Source organism: Plectrocnemia conspersa, unplaced genomic scaffold (assembly GCF_051122295.1).
Source record: "Plectrocnemia conspersa isolate PC_06_02 unplaced genomic scaffold, ASM5112229v1 ptg000001l, whole genome shotgun sequence".
NCBI classification, from domain to species: domain Eukaryota; kingdom Metazoa; phylum Arthropoda; class Insecta; order Trichoptera; family Polycentropodidae; genus Plectrocnemia; species Plectrocnemia conspersa.
The window spans coordinates 31,441,605-31,457,325 of NW_028277165.1; the positions used below are offsets into that span (position 1 = coordinate 31,441,605).

The 15,721-nt window shown below is 34.1% G+C and overlaps 2 protein-coding genes across 4 annotated transcripts; both read right to left on the reverse strand.

Moving 5' to 3' along the window:
• Nucleotides 1–1,136: 1,136 nt before the first annotated feature.
• Nucleotides 1,137–9,059, reverse strand: LOC148239620 (uncharacterized). Of its 3 annotated transcripts, none has more exons than XM_088195761.1 (9): nt 8,992–9,059; nt 8,897–8,931; nt 8,754–8,829; nt 8,618–8,685; nt 8,426–8,555; nt 2,926–2,960; nt 2,783–2,858; nt 2,647–2,714; nt 1,137–2,584 (listed from the first exon to the last, which is right to left on the reverse strand). In XM_088195761.1, the coding sequence occupies exons 1-9, from the start codon at nt 9,008–9,010 to the stop codon at nt 1,712–1,714; spliced, it is 1,380 nt and encodes a 459-aa protein (XP_088051887.1). In that variant the 5' UTR covers nt 9,011–9,059; the 3' UTR covers nt 1,137–1,711. The 3 variants fall into 3 exon arrangements, with proteins under 3 accessions (XP_088051887.1, XP_088051804.1, XP_088051964.1); XM_088195678.1 differs by having other exon boundaries at nt 8,897–8,946; nt 8,992–9,044; XM_088195838.1 differs by lacking the exons at nt 8,426–8,555; nt 8,618–8,685; nt 8,754–8,829; nt 8,897–8,931; nt 8,992–9,059 and adding an exon at nt 3,021–3,127.
• Nucleotides 9,060–11,520: 2,461 nt separating this feature from the next.
• On the reverse strand, nt 11,521–13,196 carry LOC148239621 (transmembrane protein 115). Its single transcript, XM_088196219.1, has 4 exons — nt 12,621–13,196; nt 12,216–12,411; nt 11,978–12,154; nt 11,521–11,911 (listed from the first exon to the last, which is right to left on the reverse strand). Exons 1-4 carry the CDS (start codon nt 13,135–13,137, stop codon nt 11,638–11,640), a joined length of 1,164 nt encoding a protein of 387 aa, XP_088052345.1. The 5' UTR covers nt 13,138–13,196; the 3' UTR covers nt 11,521–11,637.
• Nucleotides 13,197–15,721: the final 2,525 nt, after the last annotated feature.

Below are 15,721 nucleotides of genomic sequence, written 5' to 3' on the forward strand. Positions count from 1 at the left end.
AAACTTTTTGTAGCGCATTTTATTTTGAGGAATTGTAGAATATATTCTAAACGCGTTAAATAATGCACAGTTCAGTAAAAACATTACTACGCGCTTTGTCCATATAACGGTTTTTCGCTTTATCTTATAATAAGATAGATATTGATCTGCGCGATCAACCCCTTTCATAAATTTATTGTATACTACAATACAGGTAGGTTTTCTTATTGGCAGTTTAGTCGCCCAATGGATCTTTCCTGTATTAGCGAATTCCGACGAACAAATGTTTGAAATCATTTGGACATTTCTTTTCGATTTCCATATTTGTATCATCGTTCCATTTCTATGTCTTAGAAATTTCATTTTATTTTCTTTCAACCTGCAAATTTTTAAGCTTGCAGGCAATCCTCTATTCACACGGATTGTGTCGCAAATTCTAATTTTATTTTGTAAAAGCGTTTCTGTGATAGATACGCTGTTATAAAAATTATCCATGTAAACATGGTGCCATAAATTATAATGCGGCTGTAAAGCGCTTTCAATGGATTGTTGTTAGAGGCCAGCCATCCGCAGTGTAAATTATCATATTACAGATATAACCTGTAGTAGCCTTGCAAACCATTCTCACGAGAATCCTGTATTTTATAATTTTTCTTCTTCTCCATGGAACGATGCATTCATCCAATGAAAGCTCTTGTGCCGGTTTGTAAACATTAAAAATTTTGGCGAAAAATAATCCAAGACCGGTTTAATTTTAGCCAACTTTCCATTGTGAGCTACATGTTCGTTGTCAGAGAAATGCCACGCTTGCCATATTTGGCAAAATCTGTCTCTGCAAATAATCTGAAGAAAAATCTGAGTAGCGCAACCGATATCTGTTATCCAATAGTCATCTCGGGTATCTTTCTGTACTCTTCCCGTCATCAAAATTAGTCCAAAATTTTTTTTCATTTCTGTTAAATCTATCATATCAAAAAATACGCATCTCCGACAGGCTTGAGCATCGTTGATTGTCCGTGCCCGAAGGTGCCAATAGTCATGTTCTCTGATGTCGGATTAAAAATATATTTGCCACGTCTATAATCTTTCTAACTAATTAATCATCAAAAAAGTAATTGAACAACTATATGGGCGTTGTAAATGGAGAAATTTATTCATTTTTCGAAGAATTTTCAATAAATTCAAACGGAGCTGAAGATGGTGGAATACCTGTCGGATATTGATTTCCGTCCATTCGTCTAATTCTAAGTGATTCACTTGATGTTCATTTAGAGATTCCTCTTCCAATCCCGAACTTGGAACTGGAGTAGAGGATTCACTATCTCATTTATCTAACTTCAAATCCTTCCATTCACGGTCACTCTCCATTATAGAGATTTTGAATATCAAAATTAAAATCAATATACATTCATAAATAAAAATCAATGAAAACTAAATAAAAAAAATTGTTTTTGAAATATGTACATATAATGCTCACATTTTTTTAATGTTTTACAATAATATAAGGCAGAGAAAACCTGTAGAAATCTATATCTAGCGTCAAGTAGCAACTGTCGAACGCGTTTTGTTTGTTTATTGTATACAAAATACCAAATAAAATTCAATATATAAAATTTTTAGATGAAACGATATACGTGAATCTCTACGAAAATCTCATGGCAACTGGCGAGCGCATCTCGTTCGTTTATAGTATTTAATGCAGAAAAGTCGACACAGGCGAGCAGCACTCGGGTTAGTGCGATACGACATATGCGCCTACGAGTGCGATATGACGTTCCATATGTCGTAAAAGATGTTGTTTAGTTTTATATGCTTTTCCACATTTTTCACATTCAAAACTACGAGTATCACTATGAGTTCGCATATGTTTTGAGAGATAGTATTTAGTTTTGAATGCTTTATTACATTTTTCACATTCAAAGTCGCAAGTAACGCTATGACTTTTCATATGTTGTAAAAGACTTTGTCTAGTTTTATATGCTTTTTCACATTCATCACATTTAAAATCACGAGAAACGCTATGAATTTGCATATGTTGTATAAGATAAGGTTTAGTTTTAAACGCTTTTCCACATTCTTCGCATTTAAAGTCACAAACATAGCTATGATATTTAATATGTATTGAAAGACTTTCTTTACATTTAAATGCTTTTCCACATTTTTCACATTTAAAATTACGAGCAACATTATGACTTTGCATATGTTGTATAAGATTAGGTTTAGTTTTAAACGCTTTTCCACATTCCTCACATTTGAATTCACGAGCATCGCTATGATATTTTATATGTCGTAAATGATACGGTTTACTTTTAAATACTTTTCCACATTTTTTACATTCAAAACTACTAGTATCACTATGAGACGGCATATGTTTTAAGAGATAGTCTTTAGTTTTGAATGCTTTTTTACATTTTTCACATTTAAATTCACAAGTGACGATATGACTTTGCACATGTAGTAAAATATATTTTTTAGTTTTATATGCTTTTCCACATATTTCACATTTAAAGTCACTAACATCGCTATGAGTTGGTTTTATTCTTGAATTTTTAGTATTTATTGCTTTTGCACATTGCAAATTATTAGATATTTCTCTTTCTGATTTCTAAAATAAAAATTATATTAGGTAGTACAAATATCGAAATAAATAGAATATTGTGTTCTTACTTTAGCGTCATTGTAAATTGTGTGAGACGAAACGTTCACTTTGAGTATATCTTTAACATCGTTCATTTCTGAAATGATTGATAAATTAATCGACAATTGCTTACACATTAAAATGTGACAGTATAAATATATTTACCTATTTCGAACAAGTCGTCTACATCGTATTGGATTGTATCTTTGCTGCTATCGGATTCGCGTTTCACATTCAAAAACTTTAAAACGAACAATTAAAACCATTATTTAAAATCACATGCATTAACAAATATAATTGTTCGTTACCTCTACTTCACATTGAATTGTTTCAAAGTCAGCTTCTGCAAACAAATGTCCTTCGTTTAGATTGTTAAATATAATGAAATGAAAGAAAATAGTACCGGTTTTAATAAACGCCATTGTGACAGTTGGTTACCAACGTTTGGTCGAAATGCGACTAGTTGTTGAGCATGGCCATAAAACGGGGGAAATTCGATAAATGTAATATAATTATAAAATAAATATGAGGAAGACGATAGCGTTTTTAAAAGGGGTCCCGAATATGATCAATCGCGATTGTCAATCGTTACGTGGTTAACGGCTTAACGCTGCGTCAATCGCTATGACTCAAGCGGTTTGTTTCGTCGTTGAAAGAAATCGTATCGCATCTGGCAAATTTTTCTCATAGTGTAGCTTCACACGTGCCGGATGGATTCGCCCGGCACCGTGTAGTGGGGATTGTGTTGTATGGGCTAGTAGAGCTCTAGACTCAGAACTTGTCCGATTGCGTGTGTGTGAGTCACAGGATGTTTGATGAATGTTTTACATTTTGTTATTAATTTATTTTCTAATATTATTTTTTTGTAGCATTTATTTTTAAATAATAAATGAAACAGATCGTATTTATGTCAGATTTTCAATGGACTGTTTTTTTGTTGCAAATATGTTCAAACCATTTTTTATACCTGGATAGGGATGGTTTATTGACATGGGGCTGGCGGAAGGGATTTTTTTTGTCTTACTTGTCGCATTGTGATAGTTTTACTAAAGTAATATCAATGGTTCTTCCATGGATCTTTAGAATTTGTAAACTTGGTATATATATGGTGAATTTAGAATTTTATTAAATTATATTAAATACTTTAGAAATTATGACGATTTTAAAATGTATTAAATACGCGAATGACATATATAATTAATACAAAAATTGCAGACAAAATAATCTATCCGTCAAAGGAATCTTATGAACTAGAGTCCAAATCTTCGTTTACACGTAACACTAAATTCATATTATTCATAATATCATCCATGGCAATATCGTTGATTTCATATTTTTTTTCATTTTTTATTGCATTTCGGCAGACATTACTCTATTCGTTGGCAGTTATGATATTTATTTTTTCTTCCACTAGTTTTTTTACTGAATCTATTGTCATTTTATCAATAATTACCGATTTGCTAGTATCGTCCATCTTTTTAAAATATGTATATACGTTTAGAGCCATTTCTTTAGTTTGTCCCGATAATGCTCTTCCTTGCCCTAATTTGCTGTATTCCGACGTCTCAATACTTGATAAACACCGTGTACTCAACAGACGACAGCTTCGCTCTGTGCCAATTGCCTACTGACTCACACCTATTCTACCTAACACCAACAGGCGCGTATGGTGAGATACATTCCCTTTCGCTCGCTCGCGTGCTAAGTGACGTGAGTGTGTGAGCGATAAGAGGATACGGTCCGAATGCCCTATCTCTCACTCACTCTAGTCACTTAACACGCGAGCGAGCGAGAGGAAAAGTAATTCGCCGCTACCGCTTGATCCTAAACCATCCCTATGTTATCGCCGTCCACTAAAAAGTCTTTACGTCAAAAATTATTTTACAGGGTCCAATCAGTGCAGATTAGTATACATATTTACTCACACTATTGCAATAGGACAATTTCCATGTCTAGAGCTATACTTACCATTTCGGACGTGCCGGACGAATCCATCCGTGCGCCGGCCCGACGCTGGCTGCCGTGTGACATTTATATAAACTGATCTAGAAAAATACATAAGGATATTCGAAACGATTTATTTTAACAAAATCAAGTACCACTAATTATTTTTTAAATTATTTAATTTTATATGAAAAAATATATATAATAACGATATCTGTTAGAATAATATACTATCAACATTATAATTAATCCCTTTTGGTGTCCTAAAATATTCAAAGATGTCAGTAAGAGTCTGTTGAAGACCCCGATAAGCATGTGGTATTATAACTTGACCACAATGCAGCGCTCGACATACGTGTTGATCATAGGACGCCTACGCGCATACTGAAATTAAACCGAGTTACTCGTTCTATCTCAGTTTGCGAAAAATCATATCATTATCTCTCTCACTGTCGTCACTAAACACGCGAGAGAGCGAAAGGGGAAGTATCTCACTGCTCGCGCTCGAAAGAGCAGCTCCGACTTCGGTCCTTTTGTCGACAATGTTCGGAAGCGCTCGAAGCTGGCCAAGTCGACTGAATCACCCCCAGTTTACCTCCCGTTCTCGGTAACCTCGGACAACATCCGAGAGATTTTAGAGCGGGCAGAACCGAACTCGACCGAAGTAACCCACTATATTCTACGTCCTTGGCCATCTTCCAGAGAGTGTAGTGCAGGCATTACGTTCACATTTGAGGTTGTAAAATAGAGATAGGAGTAGGAACTGCTTCGCTCATGGGAGGAAAAGGAATAACTCGATCACGGAATTCAATTAATTAGTTTACGTCATTTAAAAAGACACACGTTTATTAGAATACTAATATACAATTATCAGAAATAATCACATGGACGAGAGGGTGATCGCTATTCAAATTCGAATTAGTTATTCGCTACCTTGTTTTGCTTTTTATTAATTTCATTTATGAAAAGGCTTGTTCACACCTCTATGCGGTTCCAAAGCGACATATATAACTTTTTGCATATTTTCTTAGCTCTGGAAATGTTCACCGGATAATGAATGCTAGAAATTAATTATGTCAGATGCATTTTGATAAAAGCTTATCAAATTTCATTTTTAAGAAGGAATTTGTTTATAAATCAATCAATTCCATTTGCATGTTACTAGACATCTGCATTATATTTTGTTCACTAACTGAAAATGGGTTTATAAATGAGAACATACACTTTTCTTTTTCAACAAAATCACGAAAACAACTTTCAAATGACTTGCAAAATCTTGATTTTGTCAAATTGCTAGTACCCGCGAAAAATCCGCGTAAAGTTGAACATTACCGAAGGCTGAATGAATTGAACTAAGGGCACTTGAGTTAAAAATATGTATATGGATTCAATTATGATGTCTATTTTAAAAGAATAAGTGGGTGCAAGGATGCAATGCGCCACTTTTGATCATCCAATGTCTAGAGTAATCTCAAATAAGTTGCAACAAAATATAGTACAAACGATCTGCTTTCGATTCTTATTCCTAAATATTTATAAAGATTAACCAAAATATACTAACAGTAGAGAATTTCAAAATTTAATGATTTATACTAAAATGAAATATAAAATATTGAAAGAGCATTTTCCACAAGAATGATTTAAATATGGAGCTTAAGTTAAAAACTAAAATAATCTCTTTACGGTCTATTATGTAAAACGTTTTGTAATTAAAATAATAGAAATTTAAGCAATTTAGCTAAGTATGGATTTTCACCCAGAAATAAATCTTGGAAAAAGTAAAAAAAAAATGATATTTTTCCATTTCACGAAAACAGCTAAACATTAAAACAATATTTGAATTGGAAATTTCATTTTGAATCGCGAGGACACGGTATAGATACATATTTTCAATTGAAAATTCATGAAAGATGACCAAATTAAAAGCAGTCTTACAACATTTTATGGACGTAGTATTATTTTTTTCATCTAGATGTCTAGTATTTCAGGGGGACAGCACCTTAATTGGAGATCTTAACAATAGAAATTTCTTAGGAATTTTAGAATTAATTGGTAAATATAATGAGGTAACATGACAACAATAAAATTAGTTATTTTCTTTTATTAAAACAAAAGGAAATAGTATAATTATTTAGTAATAAAAAATATATCAGCATTTCGGTAACAGGAGGGGGGGAGGCGCTTCAGAATGTGGGGGCCACGGTTGTAAAATATAATGTTTAGTTCTATATGACTTTCCACATTTTTCACATTTAAAGTCACGAGTAACGCTATGACTTTTTATATATGATAAAATACATCGTTTAGTTTTAAATCCTTTTCCACATTTTTACATTTAAAGTCACGAGTAACTATGAGTTTTCGTATGTTGTAAAAGATTATATTTACTTTTAAATGCTTTTCCACATTTTTTACATTCAAAGTCACGAGTAACTTTATGAGAATTCATATGTTGTAAAAGATGATGTTTAGTTTTAAATGCTTTTCCACATTTTTCACATTCAAAGTCACGAATAATACTATGACTACGTATATGTTTTGTAAGATATTGTTTAGTTTTAAATGTATTTCCACATTTTTCACATTCAAAGTCACGAACAATACTATGACTTTGTATATGTCTTAAAAGACTGTGTTTAGTTTTAAATGCTTTTCCACATTCTTCACATTCAAAGTCACGAACATTACTATGATTTTGTATATGTTGTGAAAGCTGTTGTTTAGTTTTAAATGCTTTTCCACATTCTTCACATTTAAAATCACGAGTATCGTTATGAGATCGCATATGTTGTAAGAGAGCGGTTTTACTTTTGAATAGCTTTATAGATTTTTCATATTCAATGTCACAAATATCGCTATGAGTTGGCGTATGTTTACATTTTTCACATTCAAAACTACGAGTATCGTGAGATTCCATATGTCTTGAAAGAATGACTTTCCTTTTGAATGATTTTTTACATTTTTCACATTCAAAACAACGAGTATCGTTATGAGATTGCACATGTCTTGAAAGAACGGGTTTACTTTTGAATGATTTTTTACATTTTTCACATTCAAAGTCACGAGTCACATTATGTATTTGAATATGTTGTAAAAGATATTGTTTAGTTTTAAATACTTTTCCACATTTTTCACAATCAAAACTACAAGTATCACCATGAGATTGCATATGTTTTAAGAAATTTTCTTTAGTTTTGTATGCTTTTTTACATTTTTCACATTCAAAGTTATGAGTGACGATATGACTTTGCATATGGTATAAAAGATAGTGTTTAGTTTTATATGCTTTTTTACATTTTTCACATTCAAAACTACGAGTATCACTATGAGACAGGATATGTTTTGAGAGATAGGCTTTAGTTTTAAATGCTTTTTTACATTTTTCACATGCAAATTCACAAGTGACAATATGAATTTGCATATGTTGTAAAAGACGTTGTTTACTTTTATATGCTTTTCCACATTTTTCACATTTGAAGTCACGAACAACGGTATGAGCTTGCATATGAAGTAAAAGAAATGTTTTAGTTATAAATGCTTTTCCACATTCTTCACATTTAAAGTCACAAACATTGCTATGATATTTTTTATGTTGTAAAAGATATGATTTACTTTTAAATACTTTTCTACATTCTTCACATCTAAAATAACGATCAATGCGATGAATTCGGATATGTTCTATAAAATTTGGTTTAGTATTAAATGCTTTTCCACATTCTTTACATTCAAAGTCACTAGTCACATTATGTCTTTGAATATGTTGTAAAAGATAATGTTTAGTTTTAAATGCTTTTCCACATTCTTCACATTTAAAGTCACGAACATCGCTATGAGAAATAGTATGTTTTGAAAGACAATATTTACGTTTGAATACTTTTCCGCATATTTCACATTCAAAGCCACCAACATCACTATGAGTTGGTGTTATTCTTGATTTTTTACTATTTACTGCTTTTCCACATTGCAAATCATCTGATATTTTTCTTTCTGATTTCTAAAATAAAAATTGTATTAGGTAGTATAAATATCGAAATAAATAGAATATTGGGCTCTTACTTTAGTGTCATTGTAAATTGTGTGAGACGAAACGTTCACTTTAAGTATATCTTTAACATCGTGCATCTCTGAAATGATTAATTAATAAATCAACAATTGCTTACACATTCAAATGTGACAGTATAAATATTTTTACCCATTTCGAACAAGTCGTCTACATCGTCCTGGATTGTATATTTGCTGCTATCGTATTCGTGTTTCACATTTAAAAACTTTAAAACGAACAATTAAAACCATTATTTAAGATCACATGCATTAACAAATATAATTGTTCGTTACCTCTACTTCACATTGAATTGTTTCAAAGTCAGCTTCTGCAAACAAATAGCCTTCGTTTAGATTGTTAAATAAAATGAAATAAAAGAAAATAGTACCGGTTTTAATAAACGCCATTGTGACAGCGCCAAACAGACAGCTCTATAAAAATGTTTGGTCCAAAAGCGACTAATTGTTGAGTATGGCCGAAAAATAAAGTTGGTGTCACAAACTTTTTTATTTTTGCTAATTTTATTTTTAAACTTTTAATTGGATCGAAGCGGGAATACTTTAATATAAATTACATATTTACATTACTTCCTATAATAAACAAAAATCTATAGGATAATCGAATCCAACTTTGCACAGATTGTGATACTTATGTATATTTATGGTATTACATAGAATAATGTATTGGAAAGGAAATTTATCAAATCAACAACCTTTTTTTTTAAGTTTAGGGTTATCAGGCGAATAACGACAATAGAGAATAATAATCATATTCATTAGTTCGGTTGGCCAGTATTATTCTATTTGATCTAGTTCGTCTTATGGTGGGATTTGGTCCACGACTCTCCAGCTAAACATCCCAGAATATCCGAATGGAGAAAAACTGCACTCAGAAAGAAACTGATAAAAAGGTAGGTAATTAAGAACCAGTTTCATTCAAATCACCCACCCATCGCCGATAAGAATCTATCAATCACGTCTACCTGGATGACGACCGTCGCCCAATGGGGTGGAATTTGGGGGTTGTTCACCCTAATGACACAGGCGCCCACTTATTTAAAGTATATTCAAAGGTGAGATGTCAGATCGGTAAAGCATTTTTTGATTCTTCGCGTCCTAGCATCGCACTACTTTTCCCTAAACATAAAATACAAGAAAGATGAGTTTGAAATCCTCGGCCGGTGTTGTGTTCTTTTCGATCCTTAGACTAAAATACTTTCAGGTATACTGTACCTATTGCGCATCGGATTCGCCAGTTTGTTCTCAGTTTGGCAACTATTTTCTGGCTGCGAACCAAATGTGTCGGACAAATGTGAGGAAGATGGCCACTGCGGTTTCTAAGTATAAAAATAAAAAAAACAACATGCGTTGGCGCATTACGCAAATAAGCGTTTGTTGTGTTGCCCTTTTATGTCCTAAATATTATAGACTTTCGCATCATATAGTTAATGTTAAGCAACAACTATTTTAGCTTACAGATTATAAAATTAGCTGTTGTTTGGTATTATGTATCGAAGGTGTCGCTTTAATAAAACGATAGTAAATTCTGAGGTATTTTAGGTTGCAGGATTGTGCCCCTCGGAATTGGCGTATGTTGAAAGATAGCTGCTTATTTATTTACATGCGATGTATAAATGATACAGTGAATGTGTGTTTTTCAGTGCAGCTATATTTTCACTAGTGAAGTTCAAATATATTTTCACCAGAAGATAAATATTTTTAGTAAGGAAATTATAATTTAACTAATAGGCGCTAATATGCTGCTCTAAAATGTCTAGGAAACGTCCATTTGCTGTTCAGACCCAAAATTCTAAAACTAATTATTGTTTTCAAAATATGCCAATTCAACTCTCATGGGAAAATAAGCGGGAAAAGAAGAACAGACAGACGTCGCATCTCACATATCCTTACCGATATTACTACGGACTTCTGATATGAGAGAATTGATCAAAGTATATTCAAACCGAATTTTGGTCAATAGGAGAGCGCAAAAACAATTATCACTTCTCAGAAGGCAAAAATTCACGTTAAAAGCAATAGAATCGTGTCGGTGACGTCGCAGTAGGAACGCTCGGTAACGACACGATTTTATTGCTTTTGACGTGAATTTTTGACTTCTGAGAAGGGATAATTGTTTTTTGCGCTCTCCTATTGGGCAAAATTTGATAAAGATATGCTTCTAGTAGAAGCTGAAATGACGTCCCTGACTGTCATGTTACAACGGAAGATTGAAAATATGTTTTATTGCTCTTATAGCTAGTCTTCTGTGATTAATTTCATGGCAACGTTTATGGGTGGTCCCGATAAGAATCTAGTTTATTTTTTTTATTTGTATAAGTAATTTTTTGTTTCATTGTCGTTTTTGTCCTTTTTACATATAAAGGATTAAATTATTCTCATAATTTATCAAAATCAAATATGTTATATGTATTTACTTATATATTAATGGATATTTGAAATCGATACATTTCATTAATTGGTTAATTTGTTTTGAATACATTATCAACCTAATCGAAATTTTAATATTTATTCAAACTCAAGGATATTCCATAAATATTGTTGACCTAATTTTTAAGGTCATTGCTTTTTATACAGCATTATTTACTGTATTACATTTATAATATATAAGTGAACTTTGAGAAACTGAAACATAAAAATAATCTGGCACTTTTCTGGAATATCACTCTAACAAAAAAATGAAAACTTAAATAATTCCATTACTTATTAAATTGTATGTTAATAAAGAAAGAATTAATAAATATTTGTTCTGTATTATGTTTATTTGATTTATTAAAATAAATCAAATCCTAGACTTTATTGTAATAATTTCATTGGAATGTTTTGTCTTTATTATTTAAAGATTATTTTTTAAGATAAACTAAAGCGACGTTCAGATAAAGCGATAAAAAAAACGTGAAAACTTTTAAAGAAATAAATTTATTTATATTATAATACATTAATACTTAAGGGATTATTTTAATTACACATTAATAATTACACAAAATTTACACTCTGTAACGACTCACTATATATTATTAACTGTTGGTAAACTGTTGCTGGTTTAAAGAAGCCACTGGCGTCATGGGAGCGTCTATGTTAATTAAAGTACTTTGGGTTATATCCGGCGGCGGAGAGACGCCTTCGACGTACGGATTGGGAGCGCTAGGCGACTCTCCGGGCATTTGAATGTTAACGTTAGGATTTTGGAACGTCGGAACGTTAGTCGTCCCTTTATTCGTTCTGGTCTTGCGATGCGCTTGTTCGCTGGTCTTGGATAATCTTTCGCTCAAAGCTTTCAGAGCGATTTGTCTATAAAAAAATAGATGATTAATAAAATAGGATCAATTTAAATGATATATTTAATAGCATTTATACCTTCTACGCTCCATATCTTGGGGTTCTACTCCCGGTAATGTGATAGTTAAGCCTCCGGGACTCAACGCTAAATGCACTCGTCGCCGAGACGGTGAACATATACCTAAACGAACAAAACACTTTTCGAACGGTCTCCATATCGCCCTCAGGAATGGTTGCAATACGACAGGAAAGAAACTGAAAATTGGAAAATGAATTGGATTCTAAGCCAACGATGTACTGTTATTATTATACATACTTATCGAAGGTGAAGTTATCGGCGGCATCTCCTCTAGTGCCGTTAGAGTGTCGTTGCCAGAAACGCAAGTACATCCAAGATACGATCGTTCCGCAAGCCCACATACAAGGATAGCTTCCTTCGAGTAAGCCGATGGCCCATAAACATAACGCTACGATGAACACCAGCAATGGAATTATACGATTTGTCACTTTGCCTACGAAAATAAACAACTAGGTCAAATACAATATTATAAAATGTAGTATAGAAAAAGATAACTAAATACAATACTAGTTAAAAATTTTCTTTTTGGGGTAATATTAACTCGGCCGTCAATTATAACTTATAAACAGAGATCAGACCAGGATGATATAAAATATACATTTATTTGTCGAAAACAATATCACTAAAGGTTTCTCAACTCACCCGCGGGGGTCTTGACGAGCAGATGATCGGGCATGACCTGCTTGACGGCCACGCTCACCGCCGCTATGTATCCGGCGAGGCCGTGCACCTTGACTGCGAACAGGTAATCCGTGTTCCTGGTGCACATGTACAGGAACAGATAGTAACAAGTGGCGAGGGCGGCCACGCCGGAATTGGTGACGGCGAAGAAGACGAGCGATTCGAGGCTGCCCCATAGCGGCTCGACCAGCTTGCCGCACAGGCCGACGGTGACGACGTCCGCGAGCACCTGCCACAGGTGGAGCTCGACGAAGCAGAAGGTGAGGGCGGTCCAGAGGCGGAACGACGGGGGCAAGAGGTAGCCCGGGGTGACGGCCAGCAGCGAGACGGCGCGGTCCGAGAACGAGAGGGCGTAGCCCAGGACGACGAGAAAGCACACCCCCTTGACCGGACGGGACGCGTTGCCCAGCAGCGCCGACAGCTGCGAGCGCAGGTAGCCGCTGCCTACGCCGCCTACGCCGCTTACGCCGCCCGACATTGCAGCTTTGACAGCTACCCGTCAGACATCTCGCGGTCTTAACCGCCTGTGCCTCGACCATGCGCCGATTCGTGTTTTTTTATATTTTTTATAACTTTAAAATACCTCAATCTATCTATTGATCTAGGTGTGACCTTCGAAAAATACTAGAAATGCAGATTGTTTTTGGTTCAGTTCGTATGGGACAATGCACACCTGTTGAGGTGATTTCTGTCTGTCCTTTTATCATGTTTTAACGTTTTTGTATGAATTTATATTGTGACGCATTAGGTTAACCTGTCAGGTCACGATCGTCTTAATTTTAATAAATAATTTACCATTCTCGAAAATAAAAACCTTTTTAAAAGGTACAAAACACGCCATAATATTTAATAAAAAAATTGAAAATCTTTGGAAAATCTACAATTGACGCTCAACAGGGATTCGTTCATTTCAGCTTTCTTCAAAAGGGAGCAAAAGTTGGCCAGTCTGTGGTCGTTTTTTTAATATTTCATTAAATGACATGCATTTTTCTAACCAAATTCAAGGTTTAGAATTCGCATTAAAAGCAATAAAATCGTGTCGTCGCCGTCACAGTGGAAACGCTCGGTTATCTAGCGTTCAAATTAGGTATTTTTTAAACAATATTACGGTTTAAAAGAGGTGAGAATCGAATAAAGCATATCGAAACCTAATTTTGACGAATAGGAGAGCGTAAAAAACAATTATCCCCTCTCACAAGTCACGTCTCGACACGATTTTATTGCTTTTGACGTGAATTTTTCACTTCTGAGAAGGGATAATTGTTTCACGCCCTCCTATTGACCAAAATTTTATTTGAAGATACTTTGACAAACGCTATTTTATCAGAAATGGTTTGAATATACTGTGGCGACGTTCTGACAGTTCTCAACTTGAGAAGCGGGTGGTTTTTAACAATACATACTCTCTATCTCTCGCCATGACCAAGGTCTAGCACGCCGGGTCCCCGCCAGTTCTCCAGAAAATGTCGTTTAATTAAATAGCCCTCAAAAACCACATGCGCTACAATACTTTGATAAACACTGGAGCAACATGCGAGGTGTAACATCTATCTGTACTACTTCCTCCGCTAATTTCCCCTGAAAGATGAGTTGACTTAATTTGTATTTAAGACTTGATATAATGAAAATTCTAAAACTATTTTACAGTTTGATAACTCTAAGGGAAGGTCCTCAGAGGTTTTGTAGGTGGCGTGGCAGCGGGTGCATAGCGGAGGTCGATCCTTTTCTGCTACGGTGCTTGTATGGTAATGTCCCTCTCGGGATGTGAGCGTCCATGACAGTATGTTATCCACGGGCGGCGGGAGTCTGCTGGTGTCTTCGAGTATCTGCCGGAGTCTTCGAGTGACTGCTTATGACGGCTTTTCTCTTCCTTGGAGACAAGCCTTAAATACTAAAGGTTGCAAAGCTTGCTGACGAATCACAGTTATGCAGCGATCGTCCAGCCAATAGATGTACTCGTTTCTTAGAACAGCGAAATAGGTATACGCCTTTAGAAAGTGACATTTGCTTGGTGGGCATTGTCCAAGGTCGTATAATGCAGCGGGAATCTTTCTGCCAGACGGCTACGGAGATTATAAAATTCTTAAAAAGGAAATAGAACTGGAGGAAGAAGCGTTTTCAGAAATGTATAAGATTTGTTGTTTGATCTCTACTATTCCAGTCAGTATTAACAGTCGAACGTACCTTCTATGTTTGAAACGCATAAAAACACTAGTTCGCAATACTCAGAGTGAAGGCAGACTTTTTACGCTTTCACTATGTCTAAAAAAAGGTTTTACTTGAAAAACACAAAATCGAACAAATTTATTCGATACAGATATTAAGAAATTTCTTCAAAAAAGCGATAGAAGCATTGCCCTAGCATATAAATAAATGATTTTGAAAATGAATGTAATTAGTTTTAATTTATTCAATCGTACTAATTATTTATGAATATGATTCATTTTTGCGGTTTTCCAAGCCACTGGAAGTACCCAAGTGATAGCTACGCATTAAAAATGTTCGATAAAAAATTAAAGCATTTAAATGAGAGTTATTTAATGATAATTCTATATAATCTACCTAGGCTCGGATATTTTTGAATTTACACCTAAAACTGATTTTGAATTTTTTTATTGCGCTTTTACCTCTTTTTTCCACGTACGCGTGTGTGTGTGATTGAGATCGCGAGTTAGCACATATGATGTGGCAGAAACGCTCGCCAATATATCCGCTTTCTCTTGATTAGTATTGGCCACGCTGTTCTTGGTTTTATGGGTTAATTTATTTATTAATGTTTTTAATTGCGGTTTTTTGCTATATTTTTTTTAATTTAATAAATTCTAGTATTTGTGTTGTGGGTACGATTTTATTTATTATATATATATTTACGTGTAGGTACATAATACATTTTTGCCTGCTCAATTACGGATAAAAGGTTATTAATATCGTCGTCTATTATTTTAGTCTGTAATTTTATAGTTGTCGCGCAATGACGGAATGCATCTTTCAATATTATTTATAAAACCTTTTTCATAATTGAATGAAATCTTAGAAGTTATCTTGACTTTACCTTTTAGTGT

Coding starts and splice junctions, on each gene's coding strand:
- LOC148239620 (XM_088195678.1), bottom strand. Junction 2,961..8,425: donor ATGCGGAAAAGTATTCAAAC/GTAAATATTGTC, acceptor ATTTGTTTGCAG/AAGCTGACTTTGAAACAATT. Junction 2,585..2,646: donor CAATTTACAATGACGCTAAA/GTAAGAACACAA, acceptor TTTTTATTTTAG/AAATCAGAAAGAGAAATATC.
- LOC148239621 (XM_088196219.1), bottom strand. CDS start 13,137: ATGTCGGGCGGCGTAAGCGGCGTAGGCGGCGTAGGCAGCGGCTACCTG. Junction 12,412..12,620: donor GCTCGTCAAGACCCCCGCGG/GTGAGTTGAGAA, acceptor TTATTTTCGTAG/GCAAAGTGACAAATCGTATA. Junction 11,912..11,977: donor CAAGATATGGAGCGTAGAAG/GTATAAATGCTA, acceptor ATTTTTTTATAG/ACAAATCGCTCTGAAAGCTT.